This window comes from Selaginella moellendorffii, unplaced genomic scaffold (genome assembly GCF_000143415.4).
Source record: "Selaginella moellendorffii unplaced genomic scaffold, v1.0 SELMOscaffold_63, whole genome shotgun sequence".
Taxonomy (NCBI): Eukaryota; Viridiplantae; Streptophyta; class Lycopodiopsida; order Selaginellales; family Selaginellaceae; genus Selaginella; species Selaginella moellendorffii.
This window is the reverse complement of record NW_003314324.1, coordinates 1,061,752-1,087,632: the sequence shown is the minus strand read 5'-3', so window position 1 is coordinate 1,087,632 and position 25,881 is coordinate 1,061,752. Positions and strand designations below refer to the sequence as shown.

At 47.8% G+C, this 25,881-nt stretch overlaps 8 protein-coding genes across 23 annotated transcripts; 1 reads left to right on the top strand and 7 right to left on the bottom strand.

The window, feature by feature from the left end:
- Nucleotides 1-363: 363 nt before the first annotated feature.
- Nucleotides 364-1,493, bottom strand: LOC9644764 (autophagy-related protein 8f). The gene is made up of 5 exons (XM_002984587.2): nt 1,338-1,493; nt 1,130-1,185; nt 993-1,045; nt 810-928; nt 364-715 (listed from the first exon to the last, which is right to left on the bottom strand). The coding sequence occupies exons 1-5, from the start codon at nt 1,390-1,392 to the stop codon at nt 618-620; spliced, it is 381 nt and encodes a 126-aa protein (XP_002984633.1). The 5' UTR covers nt 1,393-1,493; the 3' UTR covers nt 364-617.
- A 64-nt stretch (nt 1,494-1,557) lies between these two features.
- Nucleotides 1,558-4,389, bottom strand: LOC9644763. 2 transcript variants are annotated; one of them, XM_024689724.1, is made up of 5 exons: nt 4,298-4,389; nt 3,146-3,896; nt 2,583-2,638; nt 2,465-2,499; nt 1,558-2,407 (listed from the first exon to the last, which is right to left on the bottom strand). In XM_024689724.1, exons 2-5 carry the CDS (start codon nt 3,803-3,805, stop codon nt 1,746-1,748), a joined length of 1,413 nt encoding a protein of 470 aa, XP_024545492.1. In that variant the 5' UTR covers nt 3,806-3,896; nt 4,298-4,389; the 3' UTR covers nt 1,558-1,745. The 2 variants fall into 2 exon arrangements, with proteins under 2 accessions (XP_024545492.1, XP_024545493.1); XM_024689725.1 differs by lacking the exon at nt 4,298-4,389 and having other exon boundaries at nt 2,465-2,496; nt 3,146-4,047.
- Nucleotides 4,137-6,477, bottom strand: LOC9644762 (vesicle-associated protein 4-2). 2 transcript variants are annotated; one of them, XM_024689726.1, is made up of 8 exons: nt 5,984-6,477; nt 5,837-5,907; nt 5,676-5,757; nt 5,495-5,610; nt 5,364-5,441; nt 5,162-5,287; nt 5,011-5,079; nt 4,137-4,425 (listed from the first exon to the last, which is right to left on the bottom strand). In XM_024689726.1, exons 1-7 carry the CDS (start codon nt 6,240-6,242, stop codon nt 5,020-5,022), a joined length of 792 nt encoding a protein of 263 aa, XP_024545494.1. In that variant the 5' UTR covers nt 6,243-6,477; the 3' UTR covers nt 4,137-4,425; nt 5,011-5,019. The 2 variants fall into 2 exon arrangements, with proteins under 2 accessions (XP_024545494.1, XP_002984631.2); XM_002984585.2 differs by lacking the exon at nt 4,137-4,425 and having other exon boundaries at nt 4,613-5,079.
- Nucleotides 6,478-6,963: 486 nt separating this feature from the next.
- On the bottom strand, nt 6,964-10,306 carry LOC9644761 (acyl-CoA-binding domain-containing protein 6). Of its 6 annotated transcripts, none has more exons than XM_024689737.1 (20): nt 10,070-10,306; nt 9,912-9,982; nt 9,802-9,865; nt 9,689-9,751; nt 9,406-9,630; nt 9,268-9,345; nt 9,092-9,217; nt 8,971-9,037; nt 8,850-8,911; nt 8,649-8,788; nt 8,468-8,594; nt 8,308-8,419; nt 8,165-8,253; nt 8,014-8,097; nt 7,803-7,955; nt 7,604-7,735; nt 7,487-7,546; nt 7,292-7,430; nt 7,136-7,220; nt 6,964-7,051 (listed from the first exon to the last, which is right to left on the bottom strand). In XM_024689737.1, the coding sequence occupies exons 1-20, from the start codon at nt 10,262-10,264 to the stop codon at nt 6,970-6,972; spliced, it is 2,154 nt and encodes a 717-aa protein (XP_024545505.1). In that variant the 5' UTR covers nt 10,265-10,306; the 3' UTR covers nt 6,964-6,969. The 6 variants fall into 6 exon arrangements, with proteins under 6 accessions (XP_024545505.1, XP_024545507.1, XP_024545506.1 ...); XM_024689739.1 differs by having other exon boundaries at nt 6,964-7,046; XM_024689738.1 differs by having other exon boundaries at nt 7,604-7,732.
- Nucleotides 10,307-10,327: 21 nt separating this feature from the next.
- Nucleotides 10,328-13,426, bottom strand: LOC9644760 (septin and tuftelin-interacting protein 1 homolog 1). The gene is made up of 2 exons (XM_024689736.1): nt 10,561-13,426; nt 10,328-10,494 (listed from the first exon to the last, which is right to left on the bottom strand). Exon 1 carries the CDS (start codon nt 13,424-13,426, stop codon nt 10,595-10,597), a length of 2,832 nt encoding a protein of 943 aa, XP_024545504.1. The 3' UTR covers nt 10,328-10,494; nt 10,561-10,594.
- Nucleotides 13,427-13,528: 102 nt separating this feature from the next.
- On the bottom strand, nt 13,529-14,606 carry LOC9644992 (trafficking protein particle complex subunit 3). 2 transcript variants are annotated; one of them, XM_002984582.2, is made up of 5 exons: nt 14,462-14,606; nt 14,270-14,367; nt 14,067-14,166; nt 13,811-13,993; nt 13,529-13,737 (listed from the first exon to the last, which is right to left on the bottom strand). In XM_002984582.2, exons 1-5 carry the CDS (start codon nt 14,510-14,512, stop codon nt 13,615-13,617), a joined length of 555 nt encoding a protein of 184 aa, XP_002984628.1. In that variant the 5' UTR covers nt 14,513-14,606; the 3' UTR covers nt 13,529-13,614. The 2 variants fall into 2 exon arrangements, with proteins under 2 accessions (XP_002984628.1, XP_024545601.1); XM_024689833.1 differs by having other exon boundaries at nt 14,270-14,360; nt 14,462-14,577.
- Nucleotides 14,597-16,793, top strand: LOC9644991 (dentin sialophosphoprotein). 8 transcript variants are annotated; one of them, XM_024689825.1, is made up of 15 exons: nt 14,597-14,637; nt 14,754-14,863; nt 14,914-14,976; nt 15,040-15,168; nt 15,231-15,362; nt 15,432-15,485; nt 15,569-15,604; nt 15,659-15,727; nt 15,788-15,844; nt 15,905-15,973; nt 16,018-16,086; nt 16,141-16,224; nt 16,279-16,314; nt 16,370-16,399; nt 16,465-16,793. In XM_024689825.1, the coding sequence occupies exons 2-15, from the start codon at nt 14,797-14,799 to the stop codon at nt 16,611-16,613; spliced, it is 1,044 nt and encodes a 347-aa protein (XP_024545593.1). In that variant the 5' UTR covers nt 14,597-14,637; nt 14,754-14,796; the 3' UTR covers nt 16,614-16,793. The 8 variants fall into 8 exon arrangements, with proteins under 8 accessions (XP_024545593.1, XP_024545594.1, XP_024545599.1 ...); XM_024689826.1 differs by lacking the exon at nt 14,597-14,637 and having other exon boundaries at nt 14,691-14,863; nt 15,040-15,066; nt 15,112-15,168; XM_024689831.1 differs by lacking the exon at nt 14,597-14,637 and having other exon boundaries at nt 14,691-14,863; nt 15,040-15,066.
- A 5,370-nt stretch (nt 16,794-22,163) lies between these two features.
- LOC9644758 (linoleate 9S-lipoxygenase) lies at nt 22,164-25,633 on the bottom strand. The gene is made up of 9 exons (XM_002984581.2): nt 25,222-25,633; nt 24,867-25,156; nt 24,585-24,822; nt 24,086-24,415; nt 23,951-24,036; nt 23,784-23,891; nt 23,453-23,736; nt 23,135-23,398; nt 22,164-23,084 (listed from the first exon to the last, which is right to left on the bottom strand). The coding sequence occupies exons 1-9, from the start codon at nt 25,424-25,426 to the stop codon at nt 22,331-22,333; spliced, it is 2,559 nt and encodes an 852-aa protein (XP_002984627.1). The 5' UTR covers nt 25,427-25,633; the 3' UTR covers nt 22,164-22,330.
- Between the last annotated feature and the right edge of the window lie 248 nt (nt 25,634-25,881).

Here is a 25,881-nt window from a genome sequence, read left to right as displayed (position 1 = left end):
GAGGGGAGATTTAGTAAAGTGGGTTCCTAGCTAAGCAAGTGTAGCCACTGAAAACCTTTATATAAGCACAAAAGCACCACTCTCCTTGTGAGTGACAAGAGGAAAAAAAAGGGGGTGGAGAATGCATGCTTTTTCCCAGGTCCGCCTTGTGATTCGTGCAACAGTTCTAACAGCAACATGTGATTGATGTGTGGGTGTGTGTGTGTGTGTGTGAGTTTCCCCTGTCAAAACTGTATAACACAATTGGATCATCCAATATGTATGAAACTTCCCAAGGAGATAATTTTAGAAATATTCCATACTCAGGTTAGGGCACGCCACGTCGGAGCATATCCCCCGCCAGCGTGGCAGTGACCTGGCTGGAACTCAAAAAGAGAAGAGTTTTCAAGTTCCAAACTATATGTACATGAAAAGCCCACCTAAACAGAAAGAAAAGGAGATCAAGACCTGGACAGACTGACCCTGTTCTAAACAGCAGCAATAGTGACCCTTTTAGCAAATGTACAGCTTCTTCTTAGACTTGAAAGGAGGTGTGGTGGCGCGAAGTGTGTGATTGCCGGCTGTTGTGGATGGGGATCATCTTCTCTTTCCTTTTTTTTTTTTCGGGAATTCTTCCTTCATAGCGAGAGGCCGAACGTGTTCTCGCCACTGTATGTAACGTACAGAAAACCGTCCTCGTCTTTGTGCTCGTCGTAGATTGCAGACATGATTCCGGCTGCACAGAAAAGAAAAAATGGAAAAAAAGAACCAAGTCTTTAGCTTCGGGACAACGCCTGGAAGATGTAAAGGGTCGCGGGCAAGAAACGTACCAGTGGGAGGGAGAACGTTATTTACAAAGATGAAGATCGCCTTCTCGGCGCTGAGCTTAATCCGCTTGCGGATCACGTAGACAAACTGCCCAACCGTCAAGTCGGCTGGAACTAGATACCTGCACCTTTCGGTCAGCTCGCGAACGAGAAAAGGGAAAAAAACAAAAAAGGATAAAAACTCACTTTTTCTTGTCAATGTTTGGGATGTCACTCCTCTCGGCCTTCTCAACAATCACCTGGAGAAAAGAACGAGCGAACTTTAGAACATCCAGCCAGAAAGATCAAACGAAAAATTCATCCTTTATAGGACAGTTATTTACCGGAATTCTCTCTGGGTACTTCTCCCTAATCCTAGCAGCCTCGGCCTTTCTCTTCTCTGCGAGCGAGAGAGCAAAACAAAAAGGGTGAGAACGAATTCCATGCTATGAAACAGTAAGCGACAAATCAATCAAAAGAATCTGCGCAATCGAAACAAAAGCCACAATCAAGTACACCCAAAAAACCGTTTTGGGGCAAATTTCCTCTCACCGAGATCATGCTCCTGCTTGAAGGAGCTCTTCGCCGCGGGCTGCTTGCCACTCATATTCGCTACTGCCGGCGCGCCTGGGGAGAAGAGAAGACTCGAGTCGAATCGGCCGCGGACACAACAAACCACCAAACCCTAGCTGCCTGTCTCAACCCTAAAAAATCAAACCCTCCTTTTGTGCTTCCTCTTTCCTTTCGGGCGTCCTTTGAACAGCCAATGGGCGCTTGCCACGTCGGACGAACCGACAGTCTATATAAAGTTAAAAGAAAGAGGAATGAAAAAATAATGGATCGATCGAATCGATCGATCGATCGATCACACCTTTTTTCTTTCGCCCAATCCATCGATTGGAATCCCCAAGCAATTCTTTGCTCCCTGGCCTTCCTTCTATCAAAGTTTCTTCCCGGAGCTCACATTTCTTCCTCCTGTTCTTGCGGAGCTAGGTTCAAGTCGAAGAACTGCCGCTTCACCACTTCCTTCCCAAGAACTTCTCTGTGATCTTGCCGAATTCCAATCGCTTCCCTCAGATCACCACCACCAACCTCCTGCCGTACTACGCTCGTACGAGCGTGATCTTCCCTGTGAACTTGAGCTTTATAAAAGCTCACACCATTTACTGCTCGGTACCGATCATCCTGGTTTCCCACTTGTTGTTCTTCCCCGGAGCTTGCGACTAGCACTGCTGCTGCTGCCGCTGGAGGAGCTGCGTAGAGAGCCTGTGTTCTTCTTCTCGCCTTGGCGGTGACGGTGGCCGGCGGAGCTCGGTTATCACCACCAGCACCAGCACCACCACTGTGGAAAAAGCCAGCCTTTGTGGAGGACTCCTCGAGGAATGTGCTCCACAGCACGAACTTGCTACCCCGTGTCAGCTCCAGCAAGTATGGGCTGTCTCTCATCACCTTGGCCATCTTGACCGACCTGGGAATGTCTGCCTCGGATAGCAACCCCCGCCTCGAGATCCTGTCCGCCGCTTCTCGAGCTGTGAGCCCCGCGATGCCAGCCTCCGACACCACCGTGTGCAGTGCTCGGCGAAGCGGGTCCATCTTGCCCAGCTCTCGCAAGTACGACTCCCCTGCGAACAAAAAGTGCTAGTGCTGTTGGATGCATAGGAGCAAAAACAAACAAATACCACCAAGCGAGGCTCCACCACCAGCTTTGAGCCTGCTGCTCGCAAATGCAAAAGAAAACCAAAAATTCGCTTGGTTAGCGCTTAACCAGAAGTGGGAGCGTTGCATGCAACGCATTACCTTTGCTGAGGACCACAATTATCATGTGAAGAGCGCCCGCTTGATTCAGCTGTATCCTGCGCCACCAGACACAGACATGGCAGCACACAAAGGAGATCATTCAATGTCACAGTCAGCTTTTGGGAAAGAATATCCAGCCCCACTCTCATGCAACAGCCAGAAGTTCTTCTATACAAATCAAGCAGGCATTCTCTGCTAGACGACAATGGCCATCTAGTCTCGATGGAGAATTCAGCGGCAAGCTTGAAAAGAGAACACGCGGAACAAAAGCAGGAATTGACGGCACCCATGCGATGCAAGACTATTCAATCCGGTGTTTCAGCTTGCTTAACTTATGCTTCAAGCATTAAAAGTATCTAGCCTGCCAGAGCACCCGTCTTCTAATATTGGTCAGTGGCCTCTTAACACCAGCAGCAACCAGCAACCAGAAAAACAACTACCCTGTGAAAGGAAGGCTACCTATGCGAGGAATGCAACACAATATTCAATGCAAACACAAACGCAGAAAAAGCAGCGAGCACTAAAGCAGGAAAATGGCATGTAGACGGGACGACGCGTCTTACCCGTAGTCTCGAAGAAGCACGCAGAAGGCCATGGTCATCTTCACTCGCCGCCTCCTGCTGCTGGTGCTGCTCCACCACGCGGGTTCTCGTTCTCTTCCGTCCTGAGCCCGAAGATTCCCCTTTGACCAAGTCCTGAATTGGTTTCTTCGTCTGCTGCTTCCGCTTCTGCTTCTGCTGGTCTTTTCCACAGGAGCAAAACTTCTCGTCCACGACCGGCCCCGGATGAAGTTCATGCTCGGACCTTTGCCGTGCCAAGGCTGGCTTCTCGCCGCAGAAAGGAGGTGGCGTTCGCGGCTCCTCCCCAATTGCCTCCTCACCAATTGGGTGCTGCTGCTGCGGAGGCTGCTTGCATTCCCTGCCTACACCCGAGCTCTTTTCTTGCTGTTCACACCTGCAACATTGTAACGACGTGTTTGCTACTCCATCCTCCCTGTACCCTGCTTTGGACTGCCACAATCCACCATGAAGCGACAATCCCCGTTCTTCAGGAAGCCTGCTACACCTTGAATCTAACACCCCCGTACTTTGCTGCTTGTCATGCTCTTCATATGCTCTCTTCAACAACCAACCCGTTGAAAAAACGTACTTGTAAGTCGCCGGCAGCTGCTGAATCAAACGCTGCTTTTGCGGTCCCGAGGAGGGACGCTTCCTGATCCTCATTCCTGGACTACATGTACACCTCCTGCCGCCGGTGTAGAAGACACGGAACCGAGAACCCAAATAACTTGCTTTTCCTGGCCTGGACGCAGATCTACAATATAAAGTCTTATGAGTACTTCACTGCTTTGTAAACCACGCAAGCACAGCCACAGCCATCATCGTCATCACCGGAAGCAGCGCAGGATCTGGATTACTAATAGCTAAGCGGCATGCACACACGGCCAGGAGAGAGAGAAAGAGAGAGAGAGAGAAGAAGAAAGAGGGAGTAGGAGGGGCATACAAAATATATATCCATGCTTGTTGGATATAAAAGAAAATGCATAGATAATTATAATCCCACGCCAGAACTCCTACCACTCTGGACATATCAATCAATCAATCGGCCATACATACGGGTAAATCCGCCACAGCAAAGCAAATAAGCAACACATAAGCAACACCAGAAATATTTATAAATACGCACTCCCAGATTTTCAATCGTATGCCATGTACCTGAATTCTTGCAGCAACGCCAGAATCTCCGTTAAGTCAACAGACCTCGCGTCTCCGTTTGCGTGAACAGACGTCAACAGGCTAACCACCAAGTGTGCGTAACTTCCATGTGAAATTGAAAATCATCCCTGCAAACACCACACCCACACGCACACACATCAAAACACAAACACACAAGCGCGTACAAATGAAACTTCATAAACAACGCTTATTAGCCCCTGAGAAACTATGGAAACTTAAGAAAAAGAACTCCACAAACACAACATGCATCGAGCATTACTCAGCTCGTTCATCTCACACCCACACACGAGACACTTTCGACAGGGACATCCGCACCCCCATTGTTTTGTGATTTATCTCGAGACCACGTTCGTTCGTTTGCTGCGACAACTAGCGGAGCCAGACGACCCCTTCTCTCTCTCTCTCTCTCTCTCTCTCTCTCTCTCCTCTCTCTCTTTCAACAGATAAGCAGGCCATAGAAAACAACACTAGTAACCACCACCCATTGACTTGCAAGCGGAGATGATGTTGAGAGGCTAGCTGGACACAGTTTCCTCGCCTCTCGGGATCTGACGCATTGCTTCTGGGCTTAGCTTCAAAGCTGCTCCCAGTAGTAAAGGAAAAGTCGACTCAAAACTCTCTCAAGCCCACTACTGCTACAAACTTGAGCAACCGATTCGGCTTTGACGAAAGGAAGAGGTTGATGTTCAGACCTTTAAGTTTTAGTAGGAATCCTGAGCTTCGGCTTGCTGCTTAGCTAGATACTTTTCGCGGCGCTCCTTCTACAAAACGAAAAAAAAAAAAACAAGAGAAGAGAAGAACAGCTAATTTGTGAGCGATAATGTGACGAAGGAAGCTACATACCCATTCATCAATCACAAATCCCTGTACAGCACCTCCTTTATGAGATCGATCATTTTGAGGCTTTTTTCGGGCCTCTTGTGCAGCGTCAGCCTCGGCCAAGCGCTTCTGTTGTTTCTCCAGCTCCGCCTTGATTTCAAAGAGGACAAGACAAACGGTGAGTCGCTGGAGATAAAAACAATCTTAAGATAAAATCGATACAGACCGGTGATGCTGTTTGCGGATCCAAGAAAACCACTCTCAAGACTCTCTCCACCGCCACAAGATCCTTTTGCTCGTCGAACTTCTCACATCCAGATGGTTAGCCAGCCAGTAAAACATGCATACAAAACGTACCAGTTCTGGGGTGTACTCCACTCCCTCCTTCACTTTGAGACTAACAATCCGGAATTTGTCTTTGAGCTTCCTTGGCTGTTGCTGCGGCCCCTCGGGAACCTCGACATATTTTACAACTGTAGCACGATAGCTCAGAGACTTTGGATTTTCCCAAATGGTATAATCTATCAAGGCTTATTACCTTTAGCGACGATTGTCTCGTTGGGCATGATAACGCCATTTGGGGGGCACATGAAACAGCTTTTGGGCGCTGTCGTCTGGAACTGCGAGAAAAAACCAAACAGGGAAAAACGTTTGAGTGAGCGGCCGAGAGAGAGGAGCAAAAGTGTGATGCCCAGGTACCTTAAATGCGACAGGCGATCGACTCACATTCTTTATTTTCACGGCGCTCGCGACTTGCTTACCGGGCTCGTCTGTAAAGAAAGAAAGGACACAGCATATTTTAACCCTACTACACAGCAAGCCAAGGAAATGGAAATGAGTACTTACATAGAAAGATGAGATTCTTGCCAGACTCGAATTTCAATCGACTCCTCTGGACCGAGAAGACCTTGGCGACGGCCGACACCGATCTGGAGCTGGGGAAATCGCTGCTGGTGCTGCAATCTTGCTGGTGCCGCAAGTGCTGGAGCACGCTCCCGGAGTGATCCGCTGGCACGCGGCTCCTCCACGGCAATCGACACGGCGCGCATCCGCCAAACACCGCGCTGTGCAATCGGCCGTCGCCGCCATTCTCCACCGCGGCCATAATATCGATCGCGCGCGCAAGAATCTCTCACCGGAGGATCGAGCAATGCGAGAACGCGAAATGCAGGCGCGCCAGGGATTCTTCCGCGCTTCACCAATGCCGCCGATGCCCGATCGATCGATCGCCGCTGCTATTTCAAGAACACGCGCAAGGCGCTGACAGCGCCGAAAAGGCGACGCATTACCACCGCGAGGGAAAAGGCGCAGCCGCGGCGTCTCCTTTATTACGACAGAAACCTCACGATCGCCATAGCCATGGGAGCTTTATAATCGCCAGTACGGACGACCGGCCGGTGGCCCAAATCACCGAAACGTGGCCCAAATATTTAAATCGGGTGAGATTCGAACACACAACTGCCAAAAGCAAGGCACTAAAGAGCTTTTTACCTTTAAACTAATCGCAAATTCTCCGAAGAGCCAATGATACGAGACAAAGATCATGCCAAGAGAGTTTGCGTTCTTCGCTGTAGCACGAAAGATCCAAAGGAATGATAGGAGTTTCTTTTCACTTTTCCATGGGCGATGGATGATACACACCTTTCAATGGCTCGCTAGCTTGCACTCTTTGGAATTTTTATATGGAGGCCAACGATGGTGTACGGCTTTGATGCCGTATAAGAACCAATTATTAATTTTTTGGACCTTTAAGGTCCAATATTATAATAATAAAAACAATAATAGGACTAAAAAAAGTAATAATCAACTTAGCATATATTTGATCTAATATTTTAGTTTTGACATTTCTCAGCACGAAAGGAATGAAAATTTATTTGCTGTACCGCCAATGTTACACAGCGTTCGATGGCTTCGCTAAAAAATACCGATTAATATCTTTATAAAACGGCCCGGAATCTAACGAGTTAACACGATCTAGAGCTTGGAAAAAACCATTACCTCGCATTACCACAAAATCTCGAAGCCGAGCTTCTTTTTCCACTTCTCATCGTCACGGTTTTTAAGTTTTCTCTCCTTCGTGCAGCTAAGCTTTCTTTCAGGAATCTAAAACTTTGCCTCCCTCGCCGGGAGTCCCTGCGAGCCACGACCACATACCTCCAGAGGCGTTTTGCTTCTGCTGGACGAGCTGGGCCGCGACTTGGTCCGAGGCAGCCTTTTGCCGTCGTAGCAAATCCACCTCCTTTTGCAACGCCTCCATGGACTGGAGCTTTTGCCTCAGCTCTGCGACTTCGACCTGGAGAAAGAAAATGCAAGGTTACGGGACAGGTTTCTCTTGCAGGCTCACTTTACCTCCAATTTGAAGCATCTCGTTTGCTCGGCCACGAACTGGCCCCGAACTGACTGCAACTCCTGCACAGTAAAGAGAAATTGTAGAACTAGCGTTTCGTGCACAAAACGAGGAAAAACCATGGAGAGATCGTTCGCAGTGATCGACAGCTCGCTCTTTAGCTTGTTGTTTTCGTCTTGGCATGACGCTAGAGCCACCTCAAGCTCCCGTTTAAGCTCCAGCAACTTTGGAGTGTTGTAGCCGCCATTCTCCTTGAAAGAAAAGAGAAACAGTAAATAACATTACCAAACAGGGAGGAGACGCGTAAAAACAAGATACCGTAGGCGTAGGCTGATGATCTACTGGTTCCTTCGAAATTATTGAGCTCTCGGGCACGTCCGCAGATTCTCCAACCTCCGTAAAATGGCTGCCACCAAAACTCGGAGCTGGAGACGCCTTTGATTGGCTTATGCCCGTCTTCAGTACATGCATCTGAAAGCTTCCACCTCAATACAAGTCACAGTCTCAAAAAAAGAAAAAAACAACAAACCTCATTGCTGTATTTTCCGTTGTAGCCACCAAAGGCTATTAAAGTTTCTTCGCCATTCAAACACGCGGAGACGAGACTCAATCCCTAGGCAGGACAGAAAATGACGAATAGAATCGGCAAAAGGCCGGCAAGGACAATCAAAATGTCATACCTCGCATGCGATATACGTCCGTGCTGGCACAGAAGTTACAAGTGACCAGTCAAGCGTTTTCATGTTCAGTACAATCGTTTCGGAAATCCCTGGTACAGGACATGGTACAGTCAAAACAAACATAAAATGGACGATATACTTACCAGATTTATTGTCCCCTCCACCAACAATGTACCACAAATCACCAACTGTTGCGCCAGCATGGCCTGCACGAGGCGTGGGTGTATACTCAGTCTCTTTGCGGGACCATTCCATCTGAAGTCACGAATCCATAAGTTCAAAGGAGCAATGCATCAAGCCTACCGTTTTCAAGTTCAAAACATGCAAGTCACTGAAGCAGCTGGAATGTGAGCCACCCCCGAATATGTATAGGTAGTGACCAGCATAGACCGCTGCAGCGTGGTCGGCACGAGGAGATGGAGGCGGTCCTCTGAAAGTGAAGGATATAACAAAAGATACAAACAAGCAAGACCAAACGACTTACATAGCATCGACAGCTTCCCATGTCATTGTTTCCAGATCAAAGATGTTGAGGTCATTGAGCAAACGCCTTTTGGAGTCTTCTCCACCAAACATGACTAAGTTGGATCCGATCAGTGAAACGGACTGGCCCCTTCTCGCAATCTGAGCACCACAAACAGCGAATGGTCAATCTTGGGTTCGTGATACCGTATGTCACACGTACCGGAGCTTGTCCATACGTTGGGAAAAGCGACCAAGTGAAAGTCTCCGTATCAAAAGCATGAACTGGAGATAGAGAGCACTGAAGTGAGATGGATCTCAAAGTTCCTCTGCATTACATTAACCTGAGACAGAGTCGGGGGAGTTTTTCGAGTGGCCACCCACAACAAACAGCATCCTGTTCTTCCGAATCTGAAAAACACTCAGGAAGAATGTAAGATGAAAGTATAAAGCTAGAAAAATTACCAGGCTATGACCGGCACAGGGTGACAAAATCTGATTTGAAGGGATCGGAGGCATGGACGACGACAAAGGAGACGTTGGGAGCTTTTGTTCAACTTTGGACCAGGTGAGCGTTCTTAGATCGAGAACCTATGACGAAAATTGCAACATCAGTTATTAGTGAGCGAAAATCTACATACCTGGACATCGTTCAAGTACCGGCCATTGTGGTTCCCTCCAATCACGAACATCTTATCGTGTACAACCGCTGCTGCATGCTGCGCAAAGACAAAAGTTTATAGCGTTCTTGATCTAGTTTCCCACGTATGAAGACAAACCTGATAGCGAGCTGCTGGTCGTCGTCCAGATACCAGAGGTGAAAGCCATTCGTTGCGAACATCAATCTCCATAATAGTGGAGCACTCGACATCGTTTTCTTCCATTTTCACCTCCGTGCCAATCCCACCATTTGCTGATGGCAGCGGGGGAGATGGAGGAGAATTGTTTACAGCGGGGATGTCCTCCTCTTGAAGACTTGGATCTAAATCATTGTCTTGCACAGGCTGAAAGAATGCAGCAGAGTTAAAGTTCCTAACACAAAAACGAAAAACAGATTCTTACCATTTCGCCAATTGCCTCAACTTCTCTCCCTTGCGACTTGAAATACCAGTCTGGATCTTGTTCCTGCAAAGGAAAATCGATGGAAACTCCCGAAAAAACATCGAAACACTTACTTCCAAGGTTCTAACGAAGAGCCGCATAGCTTCAATTGATGGCAACTCTTTAAACTCGCTCCAACTAAAGGAAACGTTAAAGCCCAACTCTCTCCAAATTCAAGCTATACCTCTTCCATTTGAAATGCTCCTGGGTATTCCACATCCGAGGCTTCGCAGCTGTACACGGCCCGACCGTGGCCTGGATCCCAAAATTCCAGAGGATTACACCGAAATATTTCCAGGGCAAGCGATCTAGCAGCCGATCCAGCATGGCGAAGATCCATACCTGCATATAGAGACCATACAAGAGCAGGGCCATCTCTGGCGTGAAGAGCGATCCGAGCGGAAGAGCCACATTCTCGTAGTCGTCGTCGTCAGCTGAGAAGCCCGCGTAGGCCGCCGCGACGTGGAACTTGGCCGGATAGGGCAATAATCCTGCTGCTGCCCGGCCGGACGAATTCCGCGAGAGCGAGGCAGCCATGGCCACCGGGCCAGAGAGAAAAGGAAGAACACTCCTAGGTGACCTAAGTTAAGTCTAATTTAATCCAAGGGCAAAGTTAAAGGTCAAAGTTTAGTTAAAAAAAAATCTTTCGATCGAAAACTTTCCAAGAGCTCTTATCTTGTCAATCGCTCGCTCAAGAGCGCTTCGTCTTCGAAATCTTTCCATCTTGTCAATCGCCCAAGAGCTCTTCTACGAAATCTTTTCGCCCACTCTTCTTCGAAACCTTTCGATCTTGTCAATCGCTCAAGAGCTCTTCTTCATCGAAAACTTGCGACCTCTTCTTCGAAACCTTTCGATCTTGTCAATCGCTCAAGAGTTCCACTTGCCACCCTTTCGAGCATGGTGGATCTCGAGCAGCTGCTCCAGCGACACGGACGTCCACTTCTGCCCAGCCTGAGCCAAGACTGCCTGCTTGTGATTGTCCACCGCGATACTCACCGATCCAAATCCATAAACCTGGAGCCCCTGGTGCAGCCGCCCCGGCTTTGGCAAGAACTGGACGTCCTTCTCCTGCGCGAAGCTCTCCACCACCTCCTTCAAGCTCATCTCCGCCTCCGCCTCCGCCACCGCCACCGCCACCGCCGCGAACTTCTTCTCCACAAACTGCTGCTGCCACTGCTCCGCGTCGCGCATCACCAGCGGCGCCCCCTCCACCGCCTGGTTCATCATCTCCAGCGCCCCGTTGAGCTGCCACCTTACGCGATCGTTGGCCAGCAGCTCCGCCGGCAGCACCGACTTCCACCCCTGGTACCACTGCGTCACCTCGTCGAAGTCCGGGTTGGATCCCAGCCATGCGAACAGCGCGTGGTGCCACTTCGGGAAGAACTTCTCCTCCAGCATCCGGATCATGAGACGAAGCGGCATCACCGGAGCCCAGGCCATCACCCACGAGAAAGGCTCCAGCCGCTGCTGTGCCGGGTTGATCTCCAGCTGCTCGAGCGCCACCTTTAGCTTCGGGACGATGTTCCGTGCCAGGAGCTGCTCCCAGCTCGCCGCATCAAACACCGAGTGCCACGGCGAGAGCATCAAGTACGCCGAGACGTCACTGGGATCCCAGGCTTGCAGCACGCTGTTTAGCTTCCACCGGATGGTATCGCACACCGGGTCCATCCTCGAGCCGAGGAGCGGCAGCCAGGGATGCACCCAGTGGTGAACCGGGACCGTGTCCTGCAATGGATCCCACGCCTCCACCTGAGCTCGCAGCTTGGGCATCACGCAGCTGTCCAGCACGCTCTGGAACACCGACGCTGGGAGGAGCTTCTCCCACACCTCGAGCACCCGGAGGAGCGGCTCCGGCTCTCGAGCTTCCCAGTTGATCACCGCACGGTTGATATGCGGCAGCACCGTTTCCATCACCAGGCGACTATACGGAGCAGTGTCCACCTCGGTGAAGATCGCCTCCTCCTCCTGCTCCTGGAGGAGTTCCATCCACGGAAGGAGAACGTCGACACCTCGGGACGGCTGGAGGAGCGGCTGCCATGCTTGGAAGTGAGAGGTGATCCTCGGTGCTGCGTGAGACAGCGCCAGAGCTGAAAGGTTCCAGAGCTTGTACTCCTCCGGGAACTCGGCCTTGAGCTTGGCGAAGGTTTTGAGCAGGCCGTCTAGAGTTAGCCTCCGCGACGCAGCTTCTTGCTGGACACCTTCGATGGCGGAAGTGATCGAGTGCATCACCTCGAGGCTCCTGCTCTGGAGCTCCAGCTCCTTCTGCAGCCGGTCCCGGTCCTTCTCAAGGATGGCGATGGTTTGCTTGTCGTGCCTGAGCCTGGAGTCGTACTGCTGGATGTCCGAAGCAACGAGATCCACTAGGAGCTTCAAGTTGTGCTGGAGCTCTGGCATGGGAGTGTCGTCCTCCTCGACAACCATTCTCTCGGCGTTGAGGTCCTTCATGTCCGTGACAACGCGCACCTGTGGCCCCGTCATGTCCAAAACCTTGCCAACTGTTCTTCCCTGCTGCCGTGACAAGAGCTCCTCGGCTGAAACGAAAGTTTTTGCCTTCTTTTTGTTCTTCTTCATCCAGAGCTGCTCGTTTGCTCTCGACCTATGGGCCACTTCTTCGCTTTCTGTCGCTGCTGCTGGATCATCACGACCCGTCGTCACCTCCTGAAAGTCATTGTATCCCATCCCCATGTTCTTGGGCCTCAACTTCACTTCAATCGCCGCCACCCTGCCTTGCAAGTTCTTTCCCAAGCCGGTACCACCAGTTAATCCCATCTTCGACATCATCTTGTTGGTAAATTCGCTGGTGTGCTTCTGCCAGACATACTTAACAGAGCTACTAGAAGCTGGGCCTCCGGGTTTCTTCTTTGTCTTCTGCCGGACTTTCTCTTGGATCTTCTTTCCCAGAGCACTCGGCAGCTCCAGATCGCCATCGTCATCGTCCCCGGCACTCGCAGCCCCATTACCTTGGAAACCCAGTCCCACACCAGCTCGTCCATCGGCATCTACGTTTCTAGCCTGGAAGCCAATTCCTCCCCTTTGAAAACCAAGCCCCACGCCACCTCGTCCATCACCATCTTCACTTCTAGCCTGGAAACCAATTCCTCCTCTCTGGAAACCAAGTCCACCTCGTCCTCCAACTCCATCTTCGTTCCTAGCCTGATCATCGCCCTCTTCGTTGCTAGCCTGGAAACCAATTCCTCCCCTCTGGAAACCAGTTCCAGCACCACCAGGCTCATCGCCATCAGCCTGGAAACCAATCCCTCCCCTTTGAAAGCCAAGCCCAACACCACCTCGCTCATCGCCCTCATCGCTTCCTCTATCCCGGCTACTAGCTCGAAATCCCAGCCCGGCGCCAGGCACTTCTTCTTCTTCTTCTTCTTCCTCCATCTCTTTCCTAGAGGACGACGATGCCTGATTCTCAGTGCCCACGTCCTGGACGCTCGCCGACACGAAATTCACGGGCTTGCTCGACTTGTCCTCGACGATTATCCCGCCCCGCCGCTTCTTCCTGCCCCTTCTTCCTCCTCCTCCTCCATCCGAATCCGACCCTGACGACTGGTAGCCGTAGAGCGCCTCCTCCTTGGTCTGCCCCCGCCTCTTCCGGCGGCTCCGGTAGTAGAACTCACCGTCGATCCACTCGCCATCCACGAAATCGCCCTCCGTGCTGAAGCGCTCCATGTTTTGACGCTCCTCGTCCTCCATTTCCAAGAACCCTAATAACTCGCCCTAGCTAAAGGTAAACACTACATATCATTGTCAAGATTATATTTGCATGAAAGAGTTGGAACAAAATTTTGTGTAAGATTGATTAAATAGTTTTTCCTTTGCTTTTCTTAATTCAAGTTGTTTAAATCAAACCACATGATCCATTAAACACATTGAACGCATGTTTAATCGTCATCCTTGTACGGATACTCTTCCGCGACATGCTCGATGAGCTTTAGCCTCAATTCGTACGCATCGTCCCCACGAAGCATGTCCCTCGCCCATTTTACTTCGGTTCTCATGGATACCTGCGAGGAGAACAAGCGAAGAAAGAAGAGACTTAATGCGAGGCTGGAAAGGAAAAGCATAGTTTTTGTTTACCATTTCTAGAGCTCCGCGGATCACTCCACACAAGACGTTGCAGTAGTAGAGGCCCTGGCAAGTCTCCGGGAGCTCCACAAAATCCACCAGGGGATTGTCATCGAGAACCAAGCTGCACTCGGTGAAATCGGCGTTCCAGTTGGAGACGGTGGCAGTCACTCCCAAGAACATCTTAAATCCAATCTGCCCACGAAAGAGATCGAAGGAAAAAAATTTAGAGTCCAGCGATCAAAGTTTCGAGAGGAACACCGGGAACCTTGGCAATGACATCTGCGGTCTCTCGAAACTCTGAGCACCTTGTGACGTTGGCTTTGGAGAGAAAGTCGTCGATCAAGCGAATTCCAATGTTGTATCCCCTGATAGAGAGAAAGAAACACACAGAAATTCTTATCAATGCTAGCTAACGAAGAAGGGGATGAAAACAAAAAAAAGAAAAAAGAGAAATGCTCGGGCGCTTACATGGTGTCGAGCTGCTTGTTCACTTCCTCCACGTCTTCGAAGTCCGTGAGGAGCTGCCGGACCATGGCGCCATAGGTGAGAGTGAAAAGCTCTGCATTCTTGATCCAGGATGGACAGAATCGAGAAAAAACCACAAAGACACAGTGAGCGCTCCACGAATTTCTAGATCCAGGACGAGATTTAGCAGCTCACCACATGATCCACATTCGCGAATGCCGCATCGCCTGGCTTGGCGGGCGCCATGACCTAGCCCGAAAATTAATCTCCTCTCTCCCCTATTGTTATTTTAGGGTTTAACGGCAAGCGATGGGCACGAAGGATCGAGCTCCGGCATTGGCGAGAAAGCGTAGACGAAGAATTTATCTGAGGTAAGAGTAGAAAAGCTATTCATTCTTCCTGTTTCGTGGAAGATCCCAAATGCCACGTCGGCGATTACGCATATTCCTGGATCATTTTGATTTCGGAATTTTCCCGCTCATCCCAGCGCTATATAAAGGACCCTTCCGCTGAAGAACGTCGCAAAGAGAATGGCGTCTTATAGGGTTTCCTGGGTTGCGCTTGTGCTGCTCTTCTCCTTCGCTTGGCGCTGCATTGGTAGTGCCTCGCCTTGTCTGGATTTTCGAAGATCTCTCGTGTTCTTGCAGGGAGCGCTAACGATTGCGCCGGGAGCTGCAACACTTCGGTCGATTTGTGCCAGACGCGCACCGGTCAGTGAAATTCTCATCGATCTGTGCTTGTATCTCACATATCTTGGAAATGTCTTGCCGCAGACACTTCCGACGAGAGCGATGGCGCTGGTAAGTCGCGCGATGGCAAGAAATATCTCGTAATCTTTCGTCCAGGAGGTGTAGATCATGCGTCTTCTCGTGTGAATCTGGCGGAAGCAAATCGAGCTGCCGGTCTGTGATGTTTGCGAGTTTTCTGATTCCTCGTCTCGATCTGACGCCTTTGCATCGTGTAGATTCTCCTCTAGCCTCTTCTGGATCAAGTGATGCGCATGCGTCGTCTTCTGGACCTAGCTCCAGCTCCGATGGAGGTATGATGATCGATTTCTCGCTTATGCTTTTTACGGTGGAAGGAAATCAAGGAGCCGGTATGTGATGTTTGTGGTTTCATGAATAGATTATTTGAATCCCTGACGCGTTGTGTTGTTTTTGTCCAGAGTCCGTGGATTCACCAGCTTCTAGCGAGGTTGCAAGAGCTACCATCGATGGAGGTATACCATTTCTCTTCTGTATTCTTTTCTCTTTGCTTTTGTTCATCGCGTCTTCTCTGAATCATCTTGTTGTTTGTTTGTAGAAACTATCGTTCCTGTCGAGTCTAAGCCATGCAATGGTTAGTTTCGGTTTGTCTCGTTGAGTATGTGACATGCTTATGTCTTACTTGCAGATGTAAACACAGTGGAAGACTCTGGTGCGTCCAGAACTATCGATCCACCCGAGACTACTGCGAGCAATGGTTTGTCTCGGTTTCGGTTTGTCTCGTTGAGTTTGTGACATGCTTATGTCTTACTTGCAGTGGAAGACTCTGGTGCGTCCAGAACTATCAATCCAGCCGAGACTACTGCGAGCAATGGTTTGTCTCGGTTTCGGTTTGTCTCGTTGATTATGTGACATGCTTATGTCTTACTTGCAGATGTAAACACAGTGGAAGACTCTGGTGCGTCCAGAACTATCGATCCACCCGAGACTACTGCGAACAATGGTTTGTCTTGTTGATTATGTGACATCCTTATCTCTTACTTGCAGATGTAAACTTAGTGGAAGACTCTGGTGCGTCCAGAACTATCGATCCACCCGAGACTACTGCGAACAATGGTTTGTCTCGATTTGTTTTGTTGAGTTCGTGACATACTTAGGTTCTAGTTGCAGATATAAACAGGGTGGAAGAGTCATCTTTGTCCGAACAAGCACGCCAAGGAACTATCGATCCTGCCGAGACTACATCGAGCAATGGTTTGTTTCGGTTTTTTTCGTTCAGTATGTGGCATGCTTATATCTTAGGTGCAGATATAAACAACGGGGAAGACTCTGGTGCGTCCCAAGGTAGCGTTTATGGTTAAGTCTCTGTAGCCCTCCTCACATTCGTTCTCTTTGGCAGACACAGAGGCTACAGATGCAGGCACGCGACGTGAGTGATTATCAATCTCCCAGCGCATGCTATAAATTATGCTTGGTTTTCTCTTTTTGTTGCAGTTGTCATACAAGATGTAGTGGACGTGATCAGACGCATCTGGTTTCGGAGAAACGATGACGGAGAACTCTGCTGCCTTGACTCGCCTCAGGACGTCCTAGAGTTCCTAGAGTTCCTGCAAAGCCTCACCCCTCAAAACCTGCGAGAGTAGAGTATTCTGTATATGGAGATTTTCTAAAAGTAAAAGCTCTGTCTACAGTGTGGCGCTGGTGCTGCATTTCGGCTCCCAGATAACTTTTGGCCTTCTGCAATGCTTTGTGTGTCCTGTGATTGATCCTGTGTGTATGTATGGCTATAATGCCATATATTAATATTAATGTAGATTGATCAATTTGGACCACTGTGTTTAAGCTAGGGTTTTGGGTCTAACTAAATATGGTGAATGTATTTATGCTTTTGGGTTATATCTAACTTTTGCATTTGTAGTTTTTTCCATTTCTTCTTTTAGTTCATTTAAAAGCTGTTGGACAGGCCACTTCTTAGTATGCATTGTCTATAATAAGAGGTTAACTGGTTCTAGCTTTCAAGCACCTTTTAATGGCAGTTAAAAAAACATTCTTGGATCAGCAGGCTGTCATGGTGGAAGTGAGTTTCCGGTGTCACAGAAAAATTATTTAGAAACGTCACCTTAAAATATATCTCACAAGACAGGAGCTGTGGAAGATCAAGAGCAGAGTCAACTAAGTGAAAAAGAAAATCAATAGGAACTACACAAGTCTAACCCAAATGGTAAGTCTAAACTAAACTTCACAATATTTAAGATTCCAATGCATGGAGGCAATGGTTCTGGAAGTGGTACCACCTGCCACGAACCATGTTTACTGAGGTTGTAAGTTACTAGCATTGCTAGCTTCACTTGAAAAATGCAGTAGATAGTATTGTTGTAGATGCTTGCCGACCTTACGAAGGGAAATTTTGTAGAAATGCTTTCTGGCGCCCAGCTTATCAGAACTACATTCTCTCCGCTTATTTCAAAGAGTCCAAATAAGTGACTGTCATTTTCTCCCAGCAAGTAGAGCTTGCCATCCCAACCAAAGAGCTTAAAACGCCCTTCAAGTACTTCAGATCCCAGCTTCAAGTAGCGGAGCGAAAGAACCTTGCCATTGTCTACACGACAACTTAGTAGTGCCACTTTGTTTTTGGACCCAATGGAATGGATGATGTTGCCACAAACAGTGGAAGAGGATGTGACAAAATCCGCAAAATCCTCCATTTTGATATCTCCTTACATTGCTCCGTGACGAGCCACTCTGACTTCCAAGAGTAGAGGACTGCTGTTTGCATAAACCTACGCACCCGAAATACTACTCGATAGCCCTGCTCATCATCCGCTAGAGTTGCAAGCTCATGATCAAATTTCGCATATGGCAATTCTAAGCTATACCGTTTCCACTTATTGAAGAATGGGTTCCCCACCCAAAAAACTCTGCCTTCCCGGACCAGCACCAGCCCGGACTGAGAGACCGACTGGATATACGTAGATGGAAATTCCAACTTGAACCACTTACCCAGAACCAAGTGGCATATGTTACACAAGGGAAAGCCCTCTTGGTTTGACGATGGCAATAATATGTAGGGCGATGGATCCCTGTAGCGGTTTGAAAACCATGGAGAATCAATTACTTCTTTCCAAGCCTTGCAAACAGCTCTGGCTCTCAAGAGACTCGGCCCAGGAAGCTTCAAAAGGATATCTACGTGCTCCATCACCAGCCCTAACCCATATTACGTCAGCCAGCCAAAAGCCCAAACGAAAGTCCACACGAACGACACGTGGAAGCGATCTCATGTCCACCAAAGAAGGCAGTGCTCAGAAAAATTGTTTTTTGTTTTTCAGGAATCGAGTTTCAGCGCAACGACGAACTTCGGACAGCATTTGATCAGATTGTGGCAGCACATTCAAAAGTTCCAGGGCAGTCGAGCTCAAGTGCGACAGAGATTTTTCTTTGGCTCCCTTCCTTTCTGTTGCTGGTGCAATGAAAGGAGCCACTAAGACATTGGGCACAATGAACAAAGTGATAACCCTATGATGATCTTGCAGGAAATGCAACCTCAACAGGTAAAAACGAGACAGAGTGAGTTGATTCTCCCTGAAGTATCATTGATGTTGTTGCCAGTCTGGAATGTTGCTTCTTATCGCTTTGTTTGTTCAGTTCTGAAATTGATAACTTGGAGGGCAGTACTATCTTGTGCAAATAATATGATCCTCTATAAAATAGGTGATTATTCATTTATAGCATGACGGGAACGATTGTGTTTTCTGCTTGTAAGTCAACGCCAAAAGCTTTTCGTAATCACATGACAAGCTCGTGAGAGCCCCATAGCTGAGACGTGTAGAAGGAGGTTTGCGAGCATACATTCTTGCTTGGTGTTCGCATTTGGGCGGCTGCAAAACAATATGCCACTTCTTCCCTGGTCTCTGGAGATCTTCGTCTCCAGATGCCTAATCGTGCTGGCGGCGAGAGCAGCAGCAGCAGCAGCAGCAGCAAGCGATAGGTCCGGGAGCTGCAGCACCGCCTCTACTTGTCCCTCCAGGGATTCATGCTTCTCGGCTCCAGGCTCGCTGTCACGGTAAATCGGTGGCTATCGCGTTTTCATCATGAAGATTCCAGGTGTTGGCAAATGTAGAATGTTACCGGATTCAGGTGACTTGATTTGGAGAAGTTTGGGGGGAACTTGCTCTGATGGTTTGATCATGTAGTCTCCTCTGGCACGAACGTCACCTCACAGCCTACATGGTAAGAGCATTCAAGTGATGATCGGCTTGCTTCTCTTACGATGTCCTGCTCGTGTCATCTGCTGCCAGAAGTTTTGCCCCAGCTCAATTCCCTCAACGATGTCCACGGGGCGGTGTTAGCGATACACATCTCAAGCGAGTAGCGAGCTTACTAACGAGCACGGCTTGACCTGGATACAGGAGTCGAGCGGTCCGAGCGAGTCGCGCAGGACAGTTTGTGGTCTGTGCAGTAACTTCTTCACGACTTGCGCACGCACGCTGGCGCGGCTCCGTGTGGAGGAGGATTTGCAGGACCAGCTGCTGGCAGAGCGTCAGGTATTCGTCAAACATTTTCTTTCGCTTGGCAGGAAGCTGCTGTCCGGGATTCTCAAGGATGGGGGCGGCTTTGCAGGCAGGATAGCATGAAAACGCTACGGGGAACGATGACCGCAGAGTCTGAGCTGAGCGACTTTGTTCATCTCCTTGTCCTTCTTTTTTGGACAGGATACTCTGGTAAAGATGTGCATCGAGCTACTATAATGAAAGCAACCACAGGTATGTGTGTCTCACGGTAGCTCAACTGTTGTTTATGAGAGCCTAGCAGTCACAAGGCATGTAATGGAACTTGTTGCCGGAGCTCCTCTCTCTCCTTATTTTCCTAAGTCCCACTGTACTCGTTTTCAGGAAGCAAGGGAAGCAGTGGAGCGTGGTTAGTACGCTGCGAGGAAGAAACCGTCTTCTTCAGGTGAAAGTCTGTGGCGTAACACTGCTTTTAAGTTGTGATAGTTTCCAGCTCTGATCATACTGGCTGAGCACGCCAGTATGATCAGACAGCAACACGTTTTGTCGGATCATATCTGCGGATTTCAACTGTCAGATCGAACCAAAAGTTGCTGGGCGGCGTTGAAAAGCATGAAGAAGTAAACGTCTGAAAGAAAGAATGAGGCAGTTCCTGGGTAGGGTGAGCACGTTCCTACCGAGCAGGAACGAGCGAGCCCGTGCCCAAGAACAGCCTTAACGGGCTGTGGCGAGACTGTTAACAGACATATGGAATAATGTTATTGGAGGATGAGGAGGTTCTCTAGAACCTGGCGGTTCTGGAGAACCTGGCAATTGTCAACCATGTTCTTGCAGAGAACCTGACTCGATCCGACAGCTGCCAACGGTTGAATCAAGTTAACAGTCCCACCTCCACAATCAGCAAGCTCCTGTTAACCTAAAAGTATCTGCCACATTGGCAATCTCCTTTTAACCTAAATGTGCTCTACACGACCAACGGTACTCCTGCCATGTGGCACAATGTATACTATATATACCCTCCTCGCCCCAAGTAGCAAATCGCAGCTTCCCACCTGGCAGACATCTGCCACATCGGCAAGGAAAAGAAAACGTACTCCACAATGAGACCATCTCTATACTATATATATCTCTCGCTCACATTGCTAGGCTCTCTTCTTTTCTTGAGCGCTCACCTCCACTCAGCTCCATTGGCATTGCAATGGCATGGATGGCAGGGCGCGATGGCGGAAACAATGGGCAATTGATCTTTGGTGGGGAGTATGCCATCAAGTGGTTGATAGGAGACAATACCTTGTACCCAGAACCAAGTGGCATGACCATGGAGAATCAATTACTTCTTTCCAAGCCTTGCAAACAGATCTCGCTCTCAAGAGACTCTGCCCAGGAAGCTTCAAAAAAGGATATCTCCATCACCAGCCCTAACCCATATCAGCCAAAAGCCTAAAAGAAATTTGACATTAACTGATGGCTATAAATTTGTATTAATGATGGGCAAAGTTAGAGATAAAGATATATTGTTTGCTAAAATCATATTTTGTGGATTGTAGTGGTTTTTGAAATCTTTTGCTTTAGTTCAAAATTATAGCTTCAAAATTAGTTTGAGCATTTGGCAATTACAATGAAATTACATCTAATTTATTAGGATTTTATAGTAGATTAATGTTTATGCCATGGCTTTAAGTTTTGTTTCTATCATGGTTATTAATAATTACATTGATAGTTCTATGGGAACTTTAGATTCTTGTTGTAATTTATAATTGCCTAGTAAAAGCTCCATATATTCCAGTTGAGAAATGATAGGACACCTCCTATTATTTGTGCATGTCAAAGGAGGACAAGATGAAACTTTGAACACATCCATTAGTTTTTTAATTGATTAACAGGAAGTATTTAAGCATCACTATTGTTACAACAGATTCCCATATTCCACTGCAATATGTCACAGTTGTAACATTGTGGGCTACAACCACCCTTATAACCTTGTCCACACCCATGTTCATAACTCCCATAACTAACACAGCCACTAGAATCTTGAACTGGTACAATTGAGGTGGGATCAACATCTATAGTGCACATTCATTTTCTCTCTATATATATATATATAAAACCTTACTTAGGTAATATGTTAATTATAGTACTATAGTAGACTGAATTTAGCCCATCCATTCTTGTATAAGTAGGGTTTAAACCTCAATCTATCTTGAGCACTCAAAGGTTAAATATAATAGTTTTCTTGTATTATTTAATAGACACAATCTATAATATTACTATTTGTTTAGCTCAAAAACTCATGATAATATAAAACATTTAAAGGGTATAGTACTTTCCTTGTCCACTATAACTTTACCATTTAGATTAATGCTAAAAAAATTCTAAGCCCAAACTTTTAAATTAAATTGTCACATTGGTGGTGTTCAGGAAGGGTCAATACCAAATGGCAGCCACCTAGGACTAACAATCTCCACCTCCACATGGTTGTTCACGGTGGAGCCTGCCTGAGGAGGATGCTTGCCACCACAAAGTTGTGGAAGACAGTGCTGTGGGGGATTGTTGTTGCATATGCTTCATCTATATCTAGAAAAGGTGAAATTTTTCTTTTCCACTTTAGCTTTCTAACTCAATGTGGACGGCATTTTCTCTAATATTTAGCAGCTAGATCAGAGGCGGACTTGCCATGAAACCCTAAAATCACAACCAACATACTTGGATATGAATCAAAAGTAATATACTAGAACTAGACAAGCCAATTTGTGTGATGTTTGTTGTACCTGTTGTAATATCCATATGGGGTACCTTAGAGCATGAAGATGAAAGGAACTGCTCAAGAAATTAAAGGAAGAAGGGTATACGGTTCTTCAAATAGAGATGCTGTTGGGTATTCCCTTGCCTGTAATTCCGTTCGCAGAGGAAGGATACAGGAGCGTGTAGGGCACGTTCACAGCTCCGACTCTGTTCTTCAGTGCTGGATCATTGTTCCTGTTGATGATTGATCGCTCCACCTTCCTCAGCTCTTCGCCGAATGCCACAAATGCGGCCTTCACATTGGCGTTCGCGGTCCAGTTCTCCACGGCACGCTGCCCGAGATACTCTTCTTCCGCGGCGTGGCTGGATAGAATCTCGACTGTGAGCAAGCATAAGATCGCTTCCATCTTGCTCGACACGCATGACAGGAAGAACCTTTCGGGATCCGCGAGCAGCTTCTTGTGTTCGTCAGAATCTTTCTCCGGGATGGGTCGGTGTGTCGTTGTGGGACGGTTGGGCATGTAGCCGGCATATGCGTATTGCCCAAAGTTGACTGCTGCATGGTGAGCAGATGCGATCCAGATCAGTGTGGTGAGTACTGATGTCAGACTCTTCTTGCTGTCCAGTTTGATCCACCATTTCTCATCCTTCTTATCAGCATGTCCCTTGTTGATGAGCTCGCTCCACCATGCTTGAAGTTCTGGATCGCTCGTCACTGATGCATCGTTCTTGTAGTAAATTTCGAGGTAGTCTGTGACCCACTTCTCAATCGCCGTCCAGATTTCCAGTCCGTCGACTGCATATGGATAGTCCTCAACGATTAGCTTGACTCCACCTTTAGATGTTGCATCAGGCACAGCCATGCCCCTGGAACAGCAAGGGCTTTGTCATCTGTGTCGCATTTAACTATTTCTTACCTTTTAAGGAGGTCTGCTGGTAAGCCTTCTTGGTCAAATCTCCAGCCTTTGTACGCCAAGGAACTCATTTCGACTGAGTAGCGTCTCAATGAGAATGTTCTCTCAATGATGCCTTTCGCATTGATGAGTGACTTACGGGCTTTGGCGTTAATCGCCATTGTGTTCTTGAAATGTGGTTGCAGGAATGTGTTCAGGGGATGGAGTTTACTCAGCTGCCGGTTGGTCGCAATGATGAATGGTTCCACACATGCGTGAGTTCTCAACCTGTACAGCAAGCCAGCGAGCATCTCAATTGGAGGTATGTGAGATTTTTCTTACCAGTGGCTTACAAGCTGATGATATCCTGCGTCGTTTGCTGCAGCATGTGCTTTTGCAAGCTCCCAGAGCCAGTCGATCTGTCCAGCTGCTGGTGGAACAAACACCCTTTGGGAGTATGGTGTGTTTAGCTCAATGGCTACTGGCTGGAGAGTTCCGTCGGATTTCAAGTATAGCAGTGTTCTGGAAGCATAAGCATAGATTTTTTGCCTTGAGTTGATTTTGTCGAGGTATGGCATATAAGAGTCGTGATAGTTGACGATGAACAGCTTTTTTTTATCCAATGCCTGCATGACATTTAAAGATTAGTTTTACAGGTTATGGAGTTGCGTACCTTTTGAACAGTCAGTCCCTCCAGGAGATTCACTATATGTTTTTCGGTAATAGCTGACTTCTGTGGTCCGTATTTAGCAGAGTCCAGTGTGCTCATTGGTGGGAATTCCTTGGACGGAGGAAGTTAATTCATCAAGAGGTAAGTCCTACATAAAATTTATAACTTACTGTCAGAGCTTCTATGACCATGGGATTCAATCCACTAAGCATTTCCCTAGCAAATTCAGAGTCCAACATCCACCCTTTCTCATCAGCTGCATTTTAATGTCTTACATTTCGAGAGTCAAAAGAGTAACCAGATACCTTTGAAAACTTGTGGAACCGGAAACTTCATGAAGCTTGTGTTTCCAGTGTCGGCATTAAGCTGGTTGAAGAGCTGAAATGGGGTTTTGATGCCATTGATTGGAGCAGTGACTATTTTTGACAGATCTAATCCCTGGTCATACAAATCTTTTACCTCCTTAAAGGAGCCGAAGGTCTGCTTAAAACCAGTCACAGTTTTTAGAATTGGAAGCACGCCATGAGTTAGTGATTTGAGACCATCGGCCAAGAAAGAAGTCGCCTTGACTGAGCTGAACCTCTCATCACTTGGTATATAATAGTCAGCCAGTAAATTTAGGCCAGACGTTTCAACTGAAAAAATAAACAAATCAAATCAAAATGAGAGATTTTTTTCATACTCTTGGTTATATGCTATGCATTCAGCATGACTATGTTTTTACGCGAAATCAAGCAAAAACAACTGTTTATACCATATGACTGTTGCTATTCAAATGCAAAGAGGTGATGAGTTACCATATACCTCCAATGAAAATGGTTCTGCCAGTTCTGCATCTTCGTGGATAAGGATATTCTTTTGATCCTCCCATCACAGGTCTCTTTGCAGCATTCAGGAGGGGATTGCCCAAGTCATTATAGACGTCGTAGTCGTAAATGCGGTCACAGGCTTTTCTAGTACCGCTTCCATTACCTCGCAAAGCTATCAGGTCGTTGTATCGGGCAGTGATTAGGCCTTTCGGTGTGTCTGCTGGAAGATAAAACTAAAAGCAAAGAAGCCAGTGAGTATTAGTATTGTAGATGTTACCTCGTTGCTAAAGAAGATGCGTTTGGTCTTGTATGCTCTGGAGTTGAACACCCAGGAATGGCAAGGGAATTCAACGTGTTTACCACCGCCTGGTAGCTCAACCGTGAGGGAGACGAGGAAGAACTCGTTCAGATGGCCATTGTTTATGCTGAATGCGCCAGGCAAGCCAAAGTCGGGATCCACCGTGAATTTGACGGAATATTTGACTTCATCCGTTCCAAACAAGACAACAGGAGAGAGCAGCCACTTCTCCAAGGCCGCTGGCTTGCTGAGCTTCCCCGTGTTCGTACCTGGGGAACGAAAAACACGGGAGTGAGTTCTTGCGATATTTTTATTGAGCAGATCGTGTACTGACTCGAGTCAATTGCCGTGCTGCTGATGAGCTGTAGAGTAATACCCATTCCAAGAAAATTTGCAGCATTAGCCACCATGGAAGCTCCAACATCGGTGACACACAGTGAACTGGGCTTCTGAACAACCACAATACCTTTATAGACGATTTGATCGGAGGGGGTGTTGTTACCGAGCAGGCTTCCAGCGAGTCGCAGGACCCGAGGCATTAGCAAGATACTGGGAAGAGGAAGAGAAAAATCCTTTGTATTCAACTGATACACGACTGCTGCTTCTACCGAAGACAAAAGCTGTCCATGATTGAAAATGAGACGATCGCGAGGAACTGTAAATTGTGTCACAGTTGAAAACCCTCCTCTACAAGGAGATTTCCTATAGCTGCTTTGCCGCGTGAGAGAAAGACGCTAAGAAGTGAGAACACCAAGAGTAGAAAGACGCTGAAATGGAAGAAGAGGAAGGCTTCCAATTTATTTTAGATGGACAGTGAAAAAGAAGAAGCTTCTCCGCACCACCCCAACGCGCCATCACCTGCTTAGCTCTAATGTGAGTTGCTAACATCGTTTGTGCTAGTTCAACACATCCTTGAATTAGTGCAAGTGGGTGGGAAATGAGAAATCATGTCAAAACTCTCCAGTAAAACAATCGGCGATTAAAAACATTGACC

What these genes read in the sequence shown, in the direction of transcription:
- LOC9644758 (XM_002984581.2), bottom strand. Translation starts at nt 25,426, where the DNA reads ATGCCTCGGGTCCTGCGACTCGCTGGAAGCCTGCTCGGTAACAACACC. An exon ending in AGGGACTGACTGTTCAAAAG is followed by an intron (nt 23,737 to 23,783) that starts GTACGCAACTCC and finishes AATGTCATGCAG; the next exon opens with GCATTGGATAAAAAAAAGCT. An exon ending in CATCAGCTTGTAAGCCACTG is followed by an intron (nt 23,399 to 23,452) that starts GTAAGAAAAATC and finishes CTTGCTGTACAG; the next exon opens with GTTGAGAACTCACGCATGTG.
- LOC9644760 (XM_024689736.1), bottom strand. Translation starts at nt 13,426, where the DNA reads ATGGAGGACGAGGAGCGTCAAAACATGGAGCGCTTCAGCACGGAGGGC.
- LOC9644992 (XM_002984582.2), bottom strand. Translation starts at nt 14,512, where the DNA reads ATGGCGCCCGCCAAGCCAGGCGATGCGGCATTCGCGAATGTGGATCAT. An exon ending in TCGCGAATGTGGATCATGTG is followed by an intron (nt 14,368 to 14,461) that starts GTGAGCTGCTAA and finishes TCCTGGATCAAG; the next exon opens with AATGCAGAGCTTTTCACTCT. An exon ending in CCGCAGATGTCATTGCCAAG is followed by an intron (nt 13,994 to 14,066) that starts GTTCCCGGTGTT and finishes TTTCGTGGGCAG; the next exon opens with ATTGGATTTAAGATGTTCTT.
- LOC9644763 (XM_024689724.1), bottom strand. Translation starts at nt 3,805, where the DNA reads ATGAGGATCAGGAAGCGTCCCTCCTCGGGACCGCAAAAGCAGCGTTTG. An exon ending in GTGCTTCTTCGAGACTACGG is followed by an intron (nt 2,639 to 3,145) that starts GTAAGACGCGTC and finishes CTGGTGGCGCAG; the next exon opens with GATACAGCTGAATCAAGCGG. An exon ending in AATTGTGGTCCTCAGCAAAG is followed by an intron (nt 2,500 to 2,582) that starts GTAATGCGTTGC and finishes ATTTGCGAGCAG; the next exon opens with CAGGCTCAAAGCTGGTGGTG.
- LOC9644991 (XM_024689825.1), top strand. Translation starts at nt 14,797, where the DNA reads ATGGCGTCTTATAGGGTTTCCTGGGTTGCGCTTGTGCTGCTCTTCTCC. An exon ending in GGAAGCAAATCGAGCTGCCG is followed by an intron (nt 15,169 to 15,230) that starts GTCTGTGATGTT and finishes TGCATCGTGTAG; the next exon opens with ATTCTCCTCTAGCCTCTTCT. An exon ending in AGACTCTGGTGCGTCCCAAG is followed by an intron (nt 16,315 to 16,369) that starts GTAGCGTTTATG and finishes TCTCTTTGGCAG; the next exon opens with ACACAGAGGCTACAGATGCA.
- LOC9644762 (XM_024689726.1), bottom strand. Translation starts at nt 6,242, where the DNA reads ATGGCCGCGGTGGAGAATGGCGGCGACGGCCGATTGCACAGCGCGGTG. An exon ending in CGAGACAATCGTCGCTAAAG is followed by an intron (nt 5,611 to 5,675) that starts GTAATAAGCCTT and finishes ATCGTGCTACAG; the next exon opens with TTGTAAAATATGTCGAGGTT. An exon ending in ATCCGCAAACAGCATCACCG is followed by an intron (nt 5,288 to 5,363) that starts GTCTGTATCGAT and finishes TTTGAAATCAAG; the next exon opens with GCGGAGCTGGAGAAACAACA.
- LOC9644761 (XM_024689737.1), bottom strand. Translation starts at nt 10,264, where the DNA reads ATGGCTGCCTCGCTCTCGCGGAATTCGTCCGGCCGGGCAGCAGCAGGA. An exon ending in GACCAGCAGCTCGCTATCAG is followed by an intron (nt 9,346 to 9,405) that starts GTTTGTCTTCAT and finishes GTCTTTGCGCAG; the next exon opens with CATGCAGCAGCGGTTGTACA. An exon ending in GAAGCAAAACGCCTCTGGAG is followed by an intron (nt 7,221 to 7,291) that starts GTATGTGGTCGT and finishes AAGAAAGCTTAG; the next exon opens with CTGCACGAAGGAGAGAAAAC.
- LOC9644764 (XM_002984587.2), bottom strand. Translation starts at nt 1,392, where the DNA reads ATGAGTGGCAAGCAGCCCGCGGCGAAGAGCTCCTTCAAGCAGGAGCAT. An exon ending in AGTACCCAGAGAGAATTCCG is followed by an intron (nt 1,046 to 1,129) that starts GTAAATAACTGT and finishes TCTTTTCTCCAG; the next exon opens with GTGATTGTTGAGAAGGCCGA. An exon ending in TAACGTTCTCCCTCCCACTG is followed by an intron (nt 716 to 809) that starts GTACGTTTCTTG and finishes TTTTCTGTGCAG; the next exon opens with CCGGAATCATGTCTGCAATC.